General features: G+C 34.2%; 3 protein-coding genes across 3 annotated transcripts in view; 1 reads left to right on the top strand and 2 right to left on the bottom strand.

The window, feature by feature from the left end:
- Nucleotides 1-2,942: 2,942 nt before the first annotated feature.
- Nucleotides 2,943-20,976, top strand: part of LOC119636060 (protein prickle) — a 178,526-nt gene continuing 160,492 nt past the window's right edge. The window contains exon 1 of the mRNA XM_038031149.1: nucleotides 2,943-3,315. Coding sequence (XP_037887077.1) covers nucleotides 3,260-3,315 — 56 coding nt within the window. The 5' untranslated portion in view covers nucleotides 2,943-3,259. The remainder of the gene's footprint in view (nucleotides 3,316-20,976) is intronic.
- On the bottom strand, nucleotides 9,261-11,047 carry LOC119636062 (serine protease inhibitor 42Dd-like). Its single transcript, XM_038031151.1, has 4 exons — nucleotides 10,888-11,047; nucleotides 9,907-10,811; nucleotides 9,650-9,794; nucleotides 9,261-9,575 (listed from the first exon to the last, which is right to left on the bottom strand). The coding sequence occupies exons 1-4, from the start codon at nucleotides 10,901-10,903 to the stop codon at nucleotides 9,454-9,456; spliced, it is 1,188 nt and encodes a 395-aa protein (XP_037887079.1). The 5' UTR covers nucleotides 10,904-11,047; the 3' UTR covers nucleotides 9,261-9,453.
- LOC119636061 (serine protease inhibitor 42Dd-like) lies at nucleotides 16,343-17,982 on the bottom strand. Its single transcript, XM_038031150.1, has 3 exons — nucleotides 17,900-17,982; nucleotides 16,616-17,821; nucleotides 16,343-16,546 (listed from the first exon to the last, which is right to left on the bottom strand). Exons 1-3 carry the CDS (start codon nucleotides 17,913-17,915, stop codon nucleotides 16,422-16,424), a joined length of 1,347 nt encoding a protein of 448 aa, XP_037887078.1. The 5' UTR covers nucleotides 17,916-17,982; the 3' UTR covers nucleotides 16,343-16,421.

Raw genomic sequence — 20,976 nt, 5'->3', positions numbered from 1 at the left:
AGTATGGAACTGATCTTAACATAAATATTACACTTCGAATGTCGATGTCATGCTCACATGTACACTTTGTTCGGCATGGGACCGATCTTAACATAAATGTGTTACTGCGTTCAGAAAATAAGGGAGGAAACTTTTATTTAAAAAGTTTTCATTAATCGCATTTAATAAACTTTTGTTTCGTCAAGTTTGTCGAACTCGCATTAATAACTGACAAAAGTTTCTTGTCTTGCGGTGTGTTTGTTTGTATATTAGAGTCACTTGTAATTTTTGGAAATTTTTGATGACAAAGAATGGACGGCTGACGAGTGAGTGAATACTTTTCTTGAACGAATAAACGCTTGCTCAAGTGAACAAATGACTTGCATTCGTATCTTTTGCGTTCGCATCTTATTACGAAACATCTGCGTCTTTTTTTTTTTTTTTTTTACCAACATGCTTTCATGCTTTGTATATGTGCTAATAAGCTGTAACGTATAACTTTCGATGATTACACATAGGAACAACTTAACAATCAAGCGAATATCGTTGCTAAAGGGCAACCAAGATTAAGAAAACTACACCAAAGCAGATCAAAGATTACAATCATGCTTGTTTCGACTAAAGTGGTATTGGTCTTAGGTGACCTATTTCAAAGAGCAACACATTGAGTATGGAGCATGCTTCTTCATCAATTGCCTTGAATTTGAATTACTACAGCGCACCCTCGCTTATTACTAATAATCGCTTCTCAATTGTTCAACGACAGTCGAACCGATGTCCCTTTATTAGTACCCCATTCGCCTGGAATAGCTAAAAGTGATTGTTTGTTTTCTCAAAGTCAAGAAAACCACTCGGTGTCAATGGTTTTGAAATAATAGAAGGCATTGACAAGGGTTCATAGATCATTATTTTCAATAATTGCAAAAAAAAAAAAAAGCCTTGATAAACTAAAAGACTTGAAACTTTCACAGCAAAGATCGGAATTTTCCGTATATTTTTGACACACTGCTAGGTGTCAACTACCAATCTAGCGAAAAGTCAATGGTTTATGGTGCGTTTTTCTACAATAAAATTTTCCATTTTAAATCGCTGTCCAATACTTTCTATATGATATTTAAGCGAGCATGAGGAGTGGACAGGTAGACGAACATTATTAAATAAATTCAGTCTTATATGCTAATGCGCCTTATGTAAAGATTATTATGACATATCATTGTAATTACAGCGTCCGCTTAACGATGGAGGCGTAGTGCATAAATTTGTCCTTCTCTTTGCAATTTATAACAATATTTATGGGACATATATGTACATTAATCAGCTTAAAAATTCGAATCAAATATCTATGTCAGTCACTCCGCCCATATATACACGTTGCCTATTGAGCAACGTGCAGTGTTGAAAAAAGTAAGAGGAACATTTAAAACCTGTTGTTATATGTTCTTAGCTCATACTCACAGATCAGGTTTGAAAATAGATTCGCCAATGATTTTTTTAAACTTCATATGCCATTATAAAACCATAGGCCAATGCACAAGGCGACATGAGTGCTAAGAAACACACGGAGAAAAAACTGAAGGGCTATTCAATTCAAGTAATCACCTTATTCTGCATAATACAAGAGTAATCCACGTCCACGTCAGCCAATTTTTTTTTCTAACATCTTTTCAGGAGTCATCAAAGTACGTCAAAGGCGACCCAGAAAACTGTAATCGCTCCATTAAAAATTTCGGCGATTGCAATGAAAAGTTATTGTAGAGATCTTTCATACCAGATAAGGTTTTAAAATTTCTTAGTGACATTTTAACAGAGCAATTCCAAAGTTTTAGTGCAGAGAGAGGAATCTAATTTATATCTTAGTCGATGATGAGTATAAAAATTGCACAATATTTCTTTAGTTGTAAAGATATTGTTATTCTTCCCTTCATCATGAAAGAAGAAAGAAGGATGCGTCTTCAATCTATTTATCCCCCGTTATTGTAACTCTCGAAGAGGCAAAAATTCATTGGGAAGTTTAGTCTTTAAAGAGACAGGGAGCGTGTGCCCAATCGGTAAGAGTTATGACTGTGACGGCTGACCACTCACTATAGCCACGAATAAATTCTATGTCGTAGATGAGTTTTCGAATAATACGAATAAAATTTTCTGATATCTCATTGCACGGAAAGAGAAACTTTCCGTTCTGCTTATAGCACCAAGAATACCCTTTAATAAATAGTGTCTTGGTCAGCCGAAGATTCTGAAACATTTTAACCTTGTCCATCTCATTGTCGTCTATGCTTGAAACAACTTTCTTACTGATGGTTTGTTTATTGAAAGAAAAAAAAAAACAGGGTTTTATTATTTGCGAGTTTTTTTTATTGTTTCTTTTTTGTCTTTATTCTCTTTCAAAATGATCTGTAGTGATCTTTGTACCAAACGAAGATAAAGTTGCCACAAGTGGTACAAAGATAAGCAGAAAATTCATTAACAAAAAAACAAAAAATGCTTCACGCAAACATGATATGACAGAATAGAAGGACGGACGCATAGACAAATTCATACGAAACGCAATTTAAATAAAGTTGTTACAGTGTACAGAGCGTCTAACAGTGTTTTGAATGTTATTATTATCAACAGAGCAAAACATTCAGGTCAGTGTTAAATGAAAGCAGATACAAATTTATGTCCAACTGCCTTCGACTAAACTAAATTTTATAAATTTTCATAATCTCGTGGTCACAACATATCACTTCGCATAACTTGTGGATTAAAAAAGATATGAAAACAAATAAATAAATAAATACTGAACCGAAATATTGATATATGCCGAGAATGTGTGAAGTATGGGCCTATAAATAAAATCAAAGAAAAAAAGAAAAAGTTCAATCACATAAGCAACACACAAAGCATTACAAAAATATATTAATTTTTTTTTTTTAATTATGAAGTAAAGATTCCGGCAGCGCTTTTGTTCCTTTTTTTTTTTTTTTTTTTATACAAAAAAAAAAAAAAAAAAAAAATGTAAACAAATCGATACTAGTTTATGTGTACTTGCTTGTGTTTGTGTGTCTCTAATTTACATAAACCATAAAAAAATAAAAAAAAAAGATGAAATAAAAAATAAGAAAAGTAAAAATTAATGATAAAATTGTTGTGTTGGTGTTTTAAGTAGTTAAGCGCTATTAAAGATATTTAATTTCATTGAAAGAATATAAAAAATTATGCAAATTTCTGCAGTTAACAGATGTGAGTGTTATTAAATAAATTTATAATAATTATCGCATGATATACATTTGTATTGATGCGAAAAACTATGATGGATAACATGCAGAACACAATTAAAGCCGAACTTGAAAGGTAAGTTTTTTCTTTCTTTCTGTCTTCTTCTCTTCTCTATGAAGTGATCTCTTGCAAGGGCTTCGCCTGGAATGAAACGAAAAACCGAAGTTGATTTGAGTTGATTTTGTTTACACTAAAATGCATTTTTGTATCCTACGTCCGTGTGTGATAAGGAAGTATTAAGTGTATGGTAAGGTTTACGAGAAGATGACGTCCAAAGACTTGGGATTGATATACTTTCTACTACACCAATCGATCCGAGATATTTCTTGAATCTGCCCGGATATTAAGTTCCTGCTCTGATCATATCTGTCCGTCTGTTTGCTTCTCCATTTGCCTTCTTTTTTGTATCAACTGTGGTGCAGGAATATATTAAGGCTTTGGCATCCACAAAAAATTGAAATGCACTCGATGAAGAAAGTAACTCAGAAGCGGTCTAAGCTTGTTTGGCTGTACATCTGTCCGTCTAACATTCTTGTATTCAACCTGCACATCTAAATTTTCGAGATATTTCAATGAAATTCGGTGCACTGACTTGTTTTTGTCCAAGGACGCTACGAAAGTGGATTCAGATCGGACAATTATAATAAGCTAAGTGGTATAGGGAACTTAATTGTGGCCCGTGGTCTACTATAATGTTTTGCCTTACTGATTATGATTATTATTACTATCGTAACTATCAAGACATAGGCCAATGTATATAATTGCAAGATATGTAAAAGGTAAAGACGTACTAATGCTTGTTCAATCATTCAGCCAAGAGGTAGAACTACGTAGTATTAATACAAAAGGGTAATATAATGCCTCTAGTGAAACGCTAGGCGATTAAAAGCAAATAGTCCTGTGAAGACTTAAATTGGGATCAATTTAAACTTCAGGTCCTCGAGGAAGGAGAGTTATAAAAAAGCATGAGCGAAGGAGGAAATGCGATCCTTGAGTTTGACATTGTAAACAAAGTGATTGAGAATACATTAAAGCCTATAGAGTGAGTGAAATGTGCCTGGAGACTGCAAACATTTGAGATATTTTGATAAAATTTTGTAGACTGACGTGTTTTTGGCCAACGATGAAAGCTATTGAAAATGGTTTGGATCGGACTACTTTTCCGAACACTTCCCACACAAAAACCATTTTTTAGGTTGTTACGGTTGTCTTTCCCTTTAATGTGCAAAATACAAAATATCTTCAACGCAGAGATTCCCTCATACGAAATATCAAAATTTTGTTTTGTTTGTTTGTCCTATACATAAGGCGAATAAGCCTTGAGAAGTAACACTCCATCTTCATGTTGGCCACGGTCTCAGCCTCTACTTTGCTCCCTCCATTACCTTTTTCTTCCTTCTGTTTTTTTTTTTTTTTATAGAAAAAGAACAGAAATAATAAAAAGGCATCGGAAGTGAAGCGATAGACTACATTTAGCCCCTTTGCAGAGTCTTACCTATCATAAAATTTCGCCTAAGCAAAGAGTGCATACATCAAGAGTTTCTCCCTTTGTAGGGTCTCCTTAATTCGATTACAACTAAACTCCTTGTTCTAGTTATAATATTAGACAACTTGATGGTTAAATCGTACTGCGAGCTTCTAACGAATGAAATCAATTTCCAACCGTAGGTTAATATCTATACGCATTTCAACTGCACAAGCGTTTCGTTCGCTTCCATTTAATTTCTTGCCTACGGCAGAAACTTTAAAATAGGAGATTAAATATTAATTCAGTCAAACCTTTCATTTTCCGTGTACATAATTAATAATCTTCTTTTTTTTCAGAAACTATATAATGATCTCAGAAATATTCGATAAACTGTTGCAAAGCAAAGCAATGATTGCCTTTCTTCGAATATATTCTTTGCCTAATAATAGTCATCTAGAATTTTTTCCCCCTTTAAACACTTTTACAAACAATTAATTTTTTTTAATATAAATTAATGATTGACTGAAGCTAATAACCTTCGTACGTCATGCTGTTGACTAGAAAAAATCTTAAATTTAAAATTTAAAACACTTAAGCCTACGTTCGGCTGCTTTTGATTTGCATATTTTCTAATATGATTCGTTAAACTTGTAATACGAAAAATATTTCCTGCTGTATAAGTGCCGGTTTACAAAATCCGGCCTTAATTATTAAATTTTTTTTAATTTTTTTTTTTTGGAAAACCTTTTAGTTAAGCATATATTTTTATTCCCATATATCAAGGATGATGGAGTTATTCATTTTATGAACAGGGTTTGCAACACCCACGAGGAATATTCATAAATCCATAAAATATATTTATTCTTGGTCAGCATCAAATACTAAATCAAGTTAAGCATGTTCGTCTGTCTGTCTGTCTGTCTGTCTGTGACAATCATTCTGCTGATCGTTAAAAAAAAGCTATCTGCTTCAAACTTGGCAGAAACATTGGAATTTATTGTGCACTGATTGGTGTCGAAATTGAGCGAAATCGCTTAAGGGATACGCCCACATAGCCCACATATGACATAGCTTGGCACCATCTCCGTTTTCAAAAATAAGAAAAATTTCGCCTTTTTGATCGTTGCTTATGAAGCACAACAAATAGAAAGATAAATATTTGTATTTAGCCTTTTTTAGGATAACGATGATGAGTACACAAGATTCGGTCGCAGCCGAATATAATTTTCTCGCTTGTTTTATTCTAAACTAAATATTTTAAGTCATATATATATTCATATATTTATGCTTATGAGCGTTGGATGATGTAAATGCATATAGGTTAAGCGAAGCAATGAAATAAATATTTTATGTAAAAGGCCAGGATATTTGTGTTTATATATTTTTATTATCATCCAGGTTGTAATCGCCTCTGAGCGAGTTAGTTATTACGCATTCAGTTTAATTATTATTTCTCATTTCATATTACGTTTACGCTTGCCTTACAACTTTGAATGTATTCGCGGCAAGGTATAAGCAGTCTAGTCTGTCAGGTAAACCTATTTTAATGCCCTTCAGCCGCTATCTTACATTTAGTTTTTTCGTTATTAAAACTTAGCGTCAATGCGGCGTTCGTCGTATTTATTAGAACATCATACCGATAAGTAGGAGCAGACATGAAAAGAGGCAATTAGTTTGTAGTCGTTTGTATTTCTTTTTTTTTTTTCTTATTTATATATTCATTTTAGTAGAACGAAGCCGTGTAGACCAAAATATAAACACACATTACATAGTAATAAAAATCCAGAGTTCCTAAATCTAGTTGGTACGTATAAAAACTAAAAATTATTAACTTACAAATCGCAACAAGCAAGAAAATTACATTCGGTCGCGACCGAATCATTTATACCCATCACAACGATCCTAAAAAGAGGAAAGCAACTACACCTTCATACTCTGTAAAACTGAGTAGGCGTGGCCGACTTATTTCATTTTTGTAGAGATAGTACAGTATCGCTCACAGAGTATACATTCAAATTTTTGTACATTGGTCTGCTGTAGTATTTACGAGTAATGGACAAAAAAACTAATCTTGTATCCCATTTGAACGACAGAAGTGTTCTCACTTAATGTAGAACCGTAGGCGTGTCCTTCGACCGATTTGGTCCATATCAAATTCTAGCCTGCAAGAACTTTCAATGTTGCTGGCAAACTTGAAGTCGGTAAATCGAATCAGAATTTGATGCTAATCACGAATACATATATTTTTTAGGGTCTCTGCAGTTTCTTTTTGGGCGTTTCAACGCTTTTGGTCAACATACCCCTCATCCTTCGGTGTTAGGTATAAAAACGACTTGGTATAAAATAGGAAGTAGAATACAAAAGAAATTAACTCCCCAGCAGTAGTAGTTCTAACACACGCTTACGTGCACACATTCACAAAGTAATCGTATGAAATTAGCAAAATAGTTCAAGAGTTTGAAGAGACGAAGAACATTGTTTATAATCTCTAGTAGCGATCCTAGATCGTTGCAATGCATTGCCCCGTATTGGTTAAATATTTATAATACATCAGAGTGAATAACATACTCATTTGTCCTTCTGCTTGCTGCATCTTCATATGTTGAAATCAGGATTGCGATTTCAAAATTAAAAACCCTCTGCTTCTCGATCGAAAATGTGGTCATTTTCTTAAGGTTAAATTATGACCGTGTGTTTATCTTCAAGTTATTCCATATTAAACCCTAGTGTCAAAGTAGATATTTACTAAGAAAATCATGTACTATAAGGGCAGAGTAAGTAAATATCAAACAACTTTGGTTGTGCTGTCAAGTTGTCAAATTATTCAAACGTATACGATATACGATGTGATACATGAAGCGAAAGTATTTTTCGTTTCTTCTAGCAATCAAACACGCTAGATCGCTCTCTAACAAAGGGTCATATAACACGAGGGAGAATTGTGCCAGGATGAGTCATAGAGTAATATAGGCTTCTACAATACAATAAAAGATTCAAACAGAAAATATATATGTAGATACATTTTTGCATATATATACACATATACATTTTACTCTCTATCTATCTTTTCCTTTCTTTAAAAAAAACAACGCCTTTATTCCGCAATGGTCATAAAAATTGTTGTTACGTATTGCCTTAAGATTGATTATTAAAGAAAATTACATTAAATATAAGGAAGAAATTTACAGGTTGTGAACGGCTTCTTTAATACACTAGGGTAGCCAACACTTCCTTCGTTGTGAAGCATTACTAAATATAGCAGATCGGTATAATAGAAGATGGGTTTATCTCAAAGCCTTCCGGGTGTTGCGTACACTTAATATACCTTTGTAGTACAAGTAGCGTAGCGTATGAAAAGCATTTGCTTTAAATCACTGGGAGAGAAAAGCCCTTAAAAATTAAATCCATATTCTAGCTTGCACAAGGGAACACGAGGTCGAGCAGCCTGTATTTTGAAACGCTGTAATCCTAACTAGAAATAAGAAGAGGAGTTTTTAGCACAATTTTTAGCGCCGCAAGATTGGTACTATATTGCCATTGTCATCCAACTGATAGAGAAATCAAGTCTCCATTCCTTTCTTTAAGTAGTTGCCGCATACATGGATAGACCAGCTGACTATAACGTGTTGAGAGTTTCTGCGGTCGACTATAATCACAGTATTAGTAAATATACCAAACAGTGGCAACTGAACTAATGGTTTAAAAAGAAAACATTCACAATATCTAAAAAGCTGTAATGAACTGATCTCTCATACATGGAAATGCCCGTAAGCAGGCTTTTAAACTAATAAGTTGCGATCGTGAACTCAGTAATTGACTTTCTCATTACCAAACTTTTCGTGTGATCTAGAGGTGATCGGTTCCTCAAATTGATCCGAATTGTCTTAACTCTTCGAATGAAAAAAAAAACACTATATATATAAAAAAAGTGGAAGGTTACCTATGGAAACTACAAATACCCATGTTATGAATTAAGTCTTCTGGTAAAACAGAAAAGCGTCAAGATTTCAGAGAACTTTAAAAGAAACTAACGTACTTTTCTACTCTGAAGACAAGAAGAGTGCAGAGCATTGTTTGCATCGTACTCTACCTCGTCGATCAACAACATTTCCATTGACGTTCAAGGTTTATTGAGTTTCGTTCGGAAAAATTTTTTATGAGATTTTGAATGACTGTAAGAACAATGCTTGTAAAAAGAGCACTGCGGCCAAATCATTGCATAAAAAATTTTTCCGAGCAAAACTTAACGCAAACCTAGTCTGCATCGGGATTAGCTACACTTTCGTAACGCGCCTTGATTCAATAGCATTATTTTTCGCGTTAAGCGAGAAAAATCACATAAGTTCATTATTAGGCACGAATTCATTTATCTGCAATAGTGAATATGCATATAACGGTTCTGTGTCTATGCATTCCATGCATGCTTTTCAAGTCTGATAATAAATGCCACAAATATCATTGTTGACGAAAGCCAATATCATGTCCTTTCTTAGAATAATCGGTAAAGACTTATTTATATACAATGTAATCGCATTAAGAATTATTGAGTTTATCGAACAAAAAAATGTATTTTGTTATTTATACGAATTTTTTTATTATTATTTTCATATTTATTTTTATAAATTATTGCTTTTCACCTTTACTTGCTAATCTGTCTCTAAGCTGTCCTTCGAATTCCTTTTTTTCAAAGGCCTTAAAGAATGTATGATAAGATAGAAAGAAGTCATTCGTATGACCAGTGTTGATTATACATAAACATTATTCGCGATATGTCCCATAAGTATAATGGAATCTTTATGTTTAATGGCAAAGACAAACGGATGATTGGCATCGAATTTTTTAGTGCCTGAGAAAATGTTTTTAAGTCCTGCAAGTAATAAATTTAAATATTAAACAAAGTCATATATGTTACGTTTTATTTAAAAATATGTTTGTACGCACCACCTGATTGCAGTGATTGCTCGGTGCCGTCCTCAGTGACCTCAACATAGGCTTTATGATTGGCACTGTTAATGTAGTGGCTGACGAACATGCGATACATGTTACCAAAGTCACCGTCGCGTGTAAACATCGTAGTGATGCCCAGCTGTGAAAAAATAAATATTGTGCGCACAAAGCAAAAACAAAAAACAACAAAAATTTTAATTTATTTTCAATTCGTACACAACAGCAGCACACATTAACGATTATTTATTTACCTTTCGAAAAGGTTCCTGCAGATTTATACCAAACGATACACTAAATTTCGGCAAATATATTTCAACCTTTTGCATAGTCATTCCGGCCTCCAACAACGTTACCAAATTCTTGCCAGACAAGCTTTGTATCAAGTTGCGCAAACCGTTTGAGCGATTTGGTAAAATAACAACCATGGAATAGTCAGCATTCTGGTAGGGCAACTCAACAGCTGTTGCATCCAAGTTACTAAATTCACCATACTTGTAATTGTTAAGCGACCACATGGTGTCGACTTTGAAAGTTTGTCGATTATTTCCATCGCTGAAATCACGTTTTGCGGTTTTATCAGCGCGAAAAGCTTTCTGCCAGGGCGCACTAAAGCTAAGGGCATTAACAATGACGCCCTCAGTGAGATCATCGAGTTGTTGCGATTTTAAGATATCAGTGATTTTTCCATTGGTTTTCGTTTCCACAACCTTACTTATACGTTCCGCAGTGCGTTTATTATATGGCGGATGAAAATCGGCCTTCTCAATATTGGAATCGAAGTTCCGTTGAGCGATGTCTCTAAATTTACCCTTAAATTCGAGATTTTCATTGATATAGACATGATTCGATAAACGTATGTAATTGTCACGCGTAAAACTTTGCTGGAATTCGCCAAAGCGTTGAGCCACATCTTCGGCATTATTGGAACCTAAACGTAAACCAGTTTCTATTTCGGTTGCTGTCTTCCCTTTGGCACCATAATAAGCTAAAGCCATTGAAGTCTGCACTGCGGCCGGGGCGACAACAACATTCTCAGTCCATTTGTCGCTTGCAACAGCGTTATAAAAATCGGCAGCAAATATATTGCGCGCAATACTTTGCACCGTATTGCTCAGCACCTTGCCTTGTGAAAATTCACTAAACACCGCGAAAACAACTAAAATTAAAAAAAAAAATATATTAAATCGTGTTCAACTTTTTACAAAAACAAAACAAAAAAAACTGCAACGAACGTAATAATGATTTCATGTTCGATCGATCCTTTGGAATTAATTGGTTAAATTTTGACTGCAAGTTCTTTAAGATCGTCGCTGCTTTTATATTCTTTGAAATTCAACTCAATACTGAAAGCAGTTCAAGAGTTTGGTTTGTATATTTTACGTCTCAATTTTCATATTCTTTAGGAAAAAAGAAAAAAAGGAAAAGAAAAGAGCGCACTGTGAGAAAAAATTTGACTTTTTAACTGAATTATTTTATTGTATGCAAATTAATGTCACGCTCTTAATTAAACAAGAAAAGAAAAAACAAAAAAAAAAAAAACAAAAAATACACTAAGCTTAAATCACTGAAAGCGAAAGTCAAGAAAATATTTAAATAATTTTTTAAAGTAAAATGCAAACAAAAATAAAAATAAAAATAAATAAATTCAATCCATAATATGAGAAGCAAGCCAGAGCTTTTGCCTTACGCGTTCTATTCGTCGTCACATCGATCGTAGAAGTTGCAGCAGATAAAGTACTCTTTTTTTCGCAGTGTATTTATTATATATTTAAATGCATTGACATCTTCTTGACCTCACTTGTTCTACATGTGTTCGCCTAACTAGTAGTAGATAAGATTTAGTTGAACAAAACAGTAAACATTTTATTAATTAATTTATTTATAATTTATTAGGAAAATGTTTAAATGAAACCAAGTTTTTAGTTTCTACTGAGAACTTCCATTACTCGGGAAAATGCGAAACACACATATAATTTTTTTTCTTTAAGTTCGTGGGAGAAGTGGAATCTACAAATCTAGAACTAACATCTTTTGACCTGTGCTTTCTACATAAAATATCAACAATTTGAAGATTACTAAACTTCTGACATTTCATTCTCAAATATTAACAGTGGCAAGTCACTTCATTCATGCATTCCTCGATTGCTTTGGCGGGACGTTTTATTAGATAGATGATTATCAGGAAGAGGTCGCACTTTATTCGCTCTTAATAGTCTTAGTTTGTGGTTTTACTACGTAAGAAAGCAGCGAGAAAGACATTTTTCTCCTTAAGCGGGGTCTCTCTCTGCAAGTGTAAAATGTACTGTAATAGCTCCGAGTGATTCTTTAACAATTTATTTGGAATGAGTAGGAAGGTAACAAAATAATAAGATTCGATAGAGTTTCAAGGACATACTGTACTGAGTACTAAGAAAAAATTTGAATTTCTGAAAAATTTGCAAGAGTTTCCTGCCTTCAACTTGCATAGATAAGCTTGTCCTCTTAACAGTTGTCTAATATAAAATCCAACTTCATTAAGCTATTTGGAGATTCATTATTTATCCCGTTTCTTTCAAATGCTTACCTCCATCTGCCGTGCGAACAGCGGCACCATTTCCGTTGGTATTCTAAAGTCTTGATTTGGTATCGTCACGTCTTCAGTGATTAGTTTCTTTTTCAATTAGAAGCTCTTCCGTCGCCCTTAGGTCAGGAGATCGAGAGGCAAGCCAGATTACTACGTCACAGCTTTACATAAAAGCTGAATGCACTCAATAATTATAGCTACATCATGTTGGATTAGGGCGTAGGATCAATACGTAACTAGGATTACCATGGCCGAGCAAAGTGCGCTAAAAGCATTTTGCCACAACGATGATTGCATTCACGAAAGGAGCAAGTAGCATTCTTGTCTTTTACCGAAGCATAGAATATATAATGTTATCCTTCTACACCAGTTTGACTTACTTTTTTACCTCTTATTTAAGTTGTGTGTGACGCGCAGTTTAACCATGAATACATGGTGTCCTACAAAATCTGTCAAGCAAACGCCAAGACACTCTACAAACGAGAATAGATAATTTTTCATATAATGATACGAACAACTTGCTCTTTATATTCGACTAGCTTTGTTCCGAGACGATGATGTCTAATGGCTAATGTCCGAGGAACCAGTAATATTGACTGTAAAGCGAAACCTCTTCGCTATCCATATAAACGCGGGTAGATGCGTGCGTTCTTCTAATGTAAGTAGTGCGTGGTTTTACTTTACAGTTTGGATAACCACTTTGAAAACTTATTGAACTTTCTTTATAAAAATTTTCTACTTCAAGTGCACAAATCAATCAAGTCGATGTTACTGTTTGCCTATTGTAATTCTTTTTACACGATTTTATACAATTCAACATGAGCAAAAAAATGCATTGATTTAAATTTGAAGGATGTTCGCATATATTAAACCGCAATGCAGAAATCAAATTCAAAGAATCGACAAATCAATCCACATTATCATGCAATATCTTTTTTTGCACGCTTCTTCTTGAAATATACAAACTCTGTATCCACCAAAGTGTGCCACCTTATGTAGGCATATCTATTTGCATTGAACAAGTGATTGAATTTGTAAACTAATTCCTGTCAATCTAAATTTCTGATAACAGCCACGCAATGCTATAAAATTAGACGTTTGAATACCTTTCTTGTGAAAATTTCAATATTTATTTTAAAAAGGCCTAGCAGTTTAATGCGTTTTAAATTAATGTAGACCTGTTCTCTAAGTAAAGATTGTTAATGCAGGCTCACTACTTATAGACATGAAGTGCACTTGACTTTACAGTTGAGTTGTTGTTCTTGCTTATCCGCAATATCAACAGCGCGCCATGGGAAGTTTTTCCTGTAACTGTCTGCTACAATCACGGTAGTTGAATATTGCTACAGGCACCTTCTATCTATATATATGTAAATATATATATATATATATATATATATATAAGAATTTGCACTGAAAGTAATAACTTTGCTAACAAATATATGATTGCTTCGTTCTTTTTTCTTTCTTAAAAAAAGATTTATTGCGATTTTTATTTATGACAAAAATCCTACATGTTCAACGATATCGCTTATGTAATACATTTATCTCTTAACCGGTTCTCATTTTAAATACTAATCCATTTTTTTAAAACAGGATTTCGATAAAATTGGGTCACGTCGAATGGTAGACACGAATTCCAATGTGTTCAAAATTAAAACGATTTGTTTAAATACTTACATCAACTTTTCCTTTTCCTTTTACCTCTTCAAAGGCAATTTTCATATATCTAATAACTCTTATGTCAGCTGTAGTGTGTCAACAGAGTTTACGTCATTTTTCTTCTTTGTTAGAGTTAAACAAATCGAAAAACCCATAAAGTTAACCACTGCGAAGCTTATAAGTTGTTTTTCAATTTAAATACTCAAGCCATAAACAACTTGTCCGCTAATTACTGTTTGTTGCAGTTTGATTTACAAATTCTTTATCATAATTAACGCAAAGAGTTTTTGGTTATATCAGAACTCTCATATAAGGTTGTAAGACATTTGCAGCTACGCTTTTATTACACAACATGCAGAGAGAGTATTAAAACAGAAACAATTATTCCTACAAGTAAAATAAACTTGGTGAGTATTTTACTTAGCAAGTGAGAAGAAGCCTAAGACCGAGTTTCTGAATTTTCTTTAAAAGGTATTGAAATTATTTTTAGATGTTTTTTTGTGGTGATAGCCATTAAATATAAGTAGAACTGGACTACGCTGCTCCTTATAACAAGTAAATGCACTATAGTGGGGCACGGCCCGCCACTAAATACCACATCACGCTACAGCTACACATAAAGCAACTGTTCAAAATAAGGCCTTATATGGGACGCGGTTAAAAGTCGCTTCGATTCAAATCATTTTAAAAAGCATTCGTCCACGAGCCAAAACACGTTAGAGTGCCAAATTTCGTTCAAATATCTCAAACATTGCGGCCTATAGGTTGAACGTGAGTATATAAGACGGGCGGACGGGCGGACGGACAGACAAACAGTATAATAAAACATGGATCTATCTCAAGTCCTTCTAAACGTTGCATACATCCGCACAAACTTAATATACCTATGCACCACAAGTAATGTAAGACTTTACATTCGAATAGGGATGATCAGGCTTAATCTATACCTCTGAGCAACCGATCAATTACAACAATTGCCATCGAATTTTCTTTTAAAAGTCAATCAGATCGATCCAGAGTTGTTAGCGAAAATATGATCATTTGTGTTTTTGCCAAATTATACACTCAAAATTGTAGTACTTTAAGTTTAACTTTAATTATTTCCTAGATAAGATTGGCTTGTCTATTTTAAAAAGCGGTTCCACGAAATTCTGAGTGAAACGATACTAGCATGCGAAATTCGAAGAAATGTAAAGTGATTTGTATTTGTAAACAAAAAATTCTAGCAAACCGCAACAAGTCTCACGTAATACATAATACATGCCGTATAATGTATCGATCAATAATTCCCGAGACCGCCACGTAGATATCGGCAAAACTACGTAAATTGAATTTCAAAGTGCTACCGTAGCCAGCCTATTGTCCAAATTTGGCCGTCAGAGAGTCTTATCTGTTTACTAGCGATTTTCAAAACGAGAAAAAAGTAAAAAAAATTTACATCAAAAGATGAGCTCATAGCGGAAAGTTAAGGTTACTTCGAAGGCTTTGACGGTGTGTTCCGTCAGAGTGTTCCGTAAGAAATTTTGGAGAAATCTTGAATTTTATCGTATCACACTTAAAGGAAAGTGCGTTAATGAACAAAGACCAAGCCTGTGTGTTTACTTAGTACCGGGACTTATTGACCGACGAAGTGTATATCAAATGTAATTAGAAAATACAAAAAACCTGTTTCTGTTAAATCATACTCTTGTAATTACACAAATAAGGTGATAAAGCACAACGACAGGCAGGATCAAATATCATTCAATTTGATCTAAGTAAGCAAGACTAGTCACAACCAGTGGTGTATGAAGAGCACAAATTTAAAACAAATTTTTTATTTGTACGATTTTGTTCTTTTTGGACAACATTGCTTAGCGCCATTACAAAGAAAGTATTTTACTATACAGAATAACTCTCCTTTCCTTTTTTCCAAGCTTTTCTTCAACCTTCTTCAAGTTGAAAATTTTGCATCCTTTCCATGTCCCTAGCTTTGGAATTTTTTATACAGCGACATTTGTTTTTCAAGTAAATTTTAAAGGAGAAGCAAGTTTTGTGCGTTTCTTTCTTTTTGATTTTTTCTGTGTAGTTCTAACGGCGCTGTGCGCTATTTAAGTGTCAATGGCTGTATATATGAAAATGCGCGGTAATGTTAGCCATTCATTTTAAATATGTGAATAAATTAACTGGACCTCACTCAACTTTTTTTTGTTTTTGCTTTCAACTTTTAAAGGAGTCCAATAAATATTCTTACGTAACAAATTTACAAGAATATCTTCTTCGGATCGTAGGTGAGTTACGAGACTTTGAAAGTTGTTCTGGGTTTTTGGACTCATGCAAGGGAATTATTACTCTTCTTTTCAATATTTTACATCTTTAGCAATTGTAGCGAGAAGTTCTTTCCTTAAAAAAAAAAAAAAAAAAAAAACATTTTTCACCTAACGCTGGGCAAGTAAATAAACCAGTACATATTTTTGTGTTACTTTTGATGCTTGTCGTGAAACCGAAACGAATTTATTTAAAAAATTTCCTCTAAGAGAGTTAGTTCAATTTGAAATGATTTTAAGGTTCCACAACATGTCCCATGAAGAAGATGACATTGCTATTAATTATTACAAACACAAATGGGTGATCGGCTGCAAAGTGAACCATGCGTACAGGTAGCGATAGTGGTGTAATTTTCAGAACTAAAAAAAAAATATTAAATAAAATAAACTTTAATTATAAACGAGAGGAAGAACGAATAATGCACTTACAAGAAGATGCCGCCGCTTCGGTGCCTGCTTCATTGACCCGAATAAATGCTTTATGCTGAATTTGATCGACAAATAAGGGCGTATTTTGATCCTTGAAAATTTTCATTTCTGAGTCTTCATTGAATAGCGATACTAAGCCCATTTGTTGCAGGGGTTTGATCATATTATGCGAGTACTCAATATTAAACTTGGGTAGTCGTACAGTGACTTCTTCTCGTTTAAGTTGTTCAGTTAGATTATGTAAATTGACTTGATGAAGTTTTTGCTCTAAATCACGGAGACCATTCCTTTGATCTGGCAGTAATATTAACATCGTAATATCGGAACCTTTATAGGGTAATTCCAAGACCGAGGCCTTGAGTTCATCGAAATGACCATAACGGAAAATATCCTCAGCGCACATCATATCAACTAGAATCTCTTGTTGATTAAGTTTATAGAACTTCTCTTTTTTCGTGTCATCTTCCGAAAATTCGATTTCCCATTCGCCCTTAAAGTAAATCGCATTAATGAGAACCGCTTTAGTTTCCGCATTGAATGAGCTGCCGGCGACAATGTTTTGAATAAGCCCCTCCGTTTTCTTTGCCACCCAAGAGTTTATGACATTAGCAGCCTGATAGTTCATAGAAAAATCCAAACGGTTCAAATCAAGCCCAAATGAACTGCGAGCTAAATCCTCTATCTCATCTGCTATTGGGCCATACTGTTTACCATAATACAAATTGTTGGCCATAACTAAACGAATCGCTTGGTTGTTTTCGAATGAATTTAATAAGTTTTCAAAATTCCAAGCCACACGTGTTGTATTAAGCGGAACATTCAGTATGGAACGCAACTCATCAGCCAATTTACCTTTCGATACTGTATAAACGAAAGACAAGAGAGCTTTCAGAGATATCGGTGAGAAAACTAAATTCTCTTGCAATGCCCACTGTGAGAGTATCTGAAATAATTTCGTACTAAACGGTACCCTATTTAGCTGTTTCGTAAGCGACGATTGTGATGAAGCTGGTGATGACGCTGATGAGGGTAATGGTAGTACGGATGCACCATTTGCTATCTCAAATGGTATTGGATTGTCGTTATCGGGATATGTATAGGAACTTGGTTGGAAGTTCGTGCGGTGGGGATTACGACTATTAATTGGTCTATTGACATCACATTGCCCTATTGTGCAACAAATGCTGTAAAACGTAAAAAGCAACACTGAAAACGAAAATAATAACAATTTTGGTAAATAATTTGCAACTTTTCTTGAGGTTACTCACATACAGTCATACTTACAAATTTTCCGTTGCATTATTTAATGATTATAATAAAAAAGTTTTTTTCTACGCCGTCAAGCTCGTCTAGTAAACTGATCGCTGTATTATAAAATTGCCTTTTAAATGCTTTTGTAATGCATAAGTATTTACCTCTCTTTAAGAACCGAAGTGAAGCTTCTCAAACACTGCATTATTTAATCTCTCTTTTTCTGACTCTCTCGTTTCGCAATCCCGCTCTTCCTCTACGCGTTAACTATTGCAATTTTTTGCATCGTTGAAATGTTGTTTAGAATATCTTTGCAAACAATAAGTGGGAAGTTTTGTTCTACTCTTCATAATGCTTCTATTAAGGAGGTGTCACGCAGCTAATCTTTATCATATGGCGGTATTAAGATTGGGTTCATTGTTTGCTATAAACTGTAAGTTCCAATATTTCGCCCATTCATATCAAGAGCTCGCCTAAGATTTCACTGCAGTATTACATGAAATTCGTAAATACAGTGATCGTATTTACATTATATATTAGAATGAGATCTGCTATTATCTATACGTCATACCAAGGCTGTAGGCAGATAGTATGAGCTGGCGTGTGATTGAATCGCCTTTATATTCCGAATTTAACCCAAGACCGTCAGCTTAGTGTAAGTCCAGCTTCAACTTTTTGTACTTTTTATAAGAACGGACGGCCAGACGAATATGGCTGCATTGGCTGAGAATATATTTCTTGAGATCTCTTCTGCTTATGCCCTGTTTCTATAAAGTGGAAAACAAATCTATTGGATCCCACTATTTGTGGTTCAGGTCCAACAGAAACTCTCAAAGTGAATGAGTGAATGTGGGGCAACGATCGGCTTTTTCAGTAGCAAACTTCTCGTACTAGGTCTGCTTCTAAAATATGAGATTTATTCTAAAGTCCCTGGCATACTGACTGGGCAGTCATTTGAAATCGGTAAACAGCAGAGTTTTTTTATAACTTCCACGTTCGTTCAAGTTCAACGAGTGCACCCAGTGTAGTACTGGTTGTAGGAAAACAGAGACAATAACATTGATTATCTTACTTCATGTAAAGCTCAGAGCAAGCGAAGATAAATCAAAAAAAAAAAAAAAAAAAAAAATAGTTATTATAATTTTATTTATTTAGGCGTTGCGAAAAGAACTTGGGAAAATCCTAAAGCTTTAAGAGTCAATGAGGCGGGCTGGGCTCTCTTTTAGTTTGCTCAACAAAGTATTACTTTAAGGTCAAACGGCTTTTGCTTAAAAGTTTACATTTTACTTAGGCAATGATTTCAATCAAGATGATCTCTTATTAACCTTAGACGTTCTCAGAACTTTAGACCAGCATATTGTATGTATTTGTAAACAATTATTTTTAGTTTGACTCATATATATATACGTAGCAACATCTAAGCAACGTGTGATAAAAATTTGACGTCAAAAAGCTTTGCTTGAACAGGGGTTTCCCTAATGACATGCACTAACGTTGTCAACTAAATGATTCACATGTTTTTTATTATTTTTTGAAGGAAATTCATATGAAAATCTATCGCAAAAATTTGCTATTTTATATTCTATTAGAGTAGAATAGTCAAAGTCTTTACGAGACCTCGCGGAAATTATTTTGAAAACGTGAAGTCGGAACTTTGATAGGATAAAGTGAGATAAAACATCAACGTCGAAGGTTTGATGAGATCAACCGGGAAGTAAATGTTTTTTTTTTTTTATTTCGTTTATTGTTGTAGCGAAATACATTTCAATGACGCTGTTGCTTTTAATAAGTTTATCGATAGCAGTACGACTATGTTATGATTGTTTCACTTTTAGTTTACATCTAGAAGCAACCGGCGAAAACTTTGAGTAAACGATAACAATCTACGTAAGTTACTGTTTATATTTTAAGTCTTGGCAACACAAAGTTGCACAGAGCATAGAGAAACATAGACGGATCAGTTCTGAATGGCACATGACTACTTGAACAAGAAAAAACCAATGGCGTCGAATTATACTTCGCCTTGACAAGGCCACTTATCTTCTAACGAACGACTATTTAAACGTTCAAAAAAAGGATTTGGTTGAGCATCCACCGTACTGTGCCACCTAATGAATTCTTTTCGTAACCGAACGAGCGTGGATAGCGATTTTCACAGCCGAGAGAAAACGCTGATGTGTTTCGGAAGTGCTGCCAGCAAAATTGAAGGAAGTTCGAATTCTTCGAATGTATGTAAAAACGCATAAATTTTCAAGATAAACTTTCCGCAGGATGAATGCATATTGATTTTGTCCAAATGCTTGCAACACACAGAAGGAATCTACTGCGAGCCCGCAAAGTATACATAGTTTTAATACGAATCAAATTTTAACTTGATTGTCTGAGGTCTGTAGTAAACATACTCCTTGGCTTCAAATTTGGCATAAAGGTTGGAAGTTCAAGCGCCCGGTTCGGTATTGAAGTAAGAAGAAATCGATTGAAGGGGGCAATACCAATACAATCCGAGACCAAATTTGTTTCCAAAAATAAAAATAATTTCATTTTTTTCTTGTTACTGATATATCACTACACATCCAACGATACAAATTTGCATTTATATTCTATGGGTGATCTCGTAGTCCAAAAAAGGGGAAAAGCCGGTCAAGCTTGCACAAGGTTATAAATATTAAAATATGTATTTTACACGTTCCTCACATGGAGAATGGAGAAAAATATACCATCAGTCTCAAAATGTGTTAATTCTAAAATAATTATAGTGGAGCCCACACCGTGGAGGATTTGCCTTTTCTTAGCAGTAGTTAGGTATCAAATGAGAGGAAGAAAAACACGGCAAGTTAAGTGCATTAATTCTAAATTAAGTATTGTCACAACGTGCAATCAAATATCGCGGACATCACGACGGTATACGGCTGATAGGGATGGTGGGTACAAAATATTCGATTGCGGTCGAATATAATTTCCTTTATTATTCCTTTATTAGGCTCAAAACATAAACGTAAACATCAGATTATTTTTTTTCCACACTCTCCTCACTTTTCGTACTTCTTACCTAAAGCAAGCAGAGCAAAACTTGATAAACATATGGCAGTGTAAATGTGAAAGAACTATAC

The sequence above is a fragment of the Glossina fuscipes genome, unplaced genomic scaffold (assembly GCF_014805625.2).
Source record: "Glossina fuscipes isolate IAEA_lab_2018 unplaced genomic scaffold, Yale_Gfus_2 27, whole genome shotgun sequence".
NCBI classification, from domain to species: domain Eukaryota; kingdom Metazoa; phylum Arthropoda; class Insecta; order Diptera; family Glossinidae; genus Glossina; species Glossina fuscipes.
Note: the sequence above shows the minus strand (reverse complement) of the source record. Positions and strands in the feature narration are given on the sequence as shown.

Excerpts from the sequence above, each read along its gene's own strand:
- LOC119636062 (XM_038031151.1), bottom strand. Across the intron at positions 9,795-9,906 it reads TGCAGGAACCTTTTCGAAAG|CTGGGCATCACTACGATGTT; the intron begins GTAAATAAATAA and ends ATTTTTTCACAG. Across the intron at positions 9,576-9,649 it reads GCAATCACTGCAATCAGGTG|GACTTAAAAACATTTTCTCA; the intron begins GTGCGTACAAAC and ends TATTACTTGCAG.
- LOC119636061 (XM_038031150.1), bottom strand. Across the intron at positions 16,547-16,615 it reads CGAAGCGGCGGCATCTTCTT|TTCTGAAAATTACACCACTA; the intron begins GTAAGTGCATTA and ends TTTTTTTTTTAG.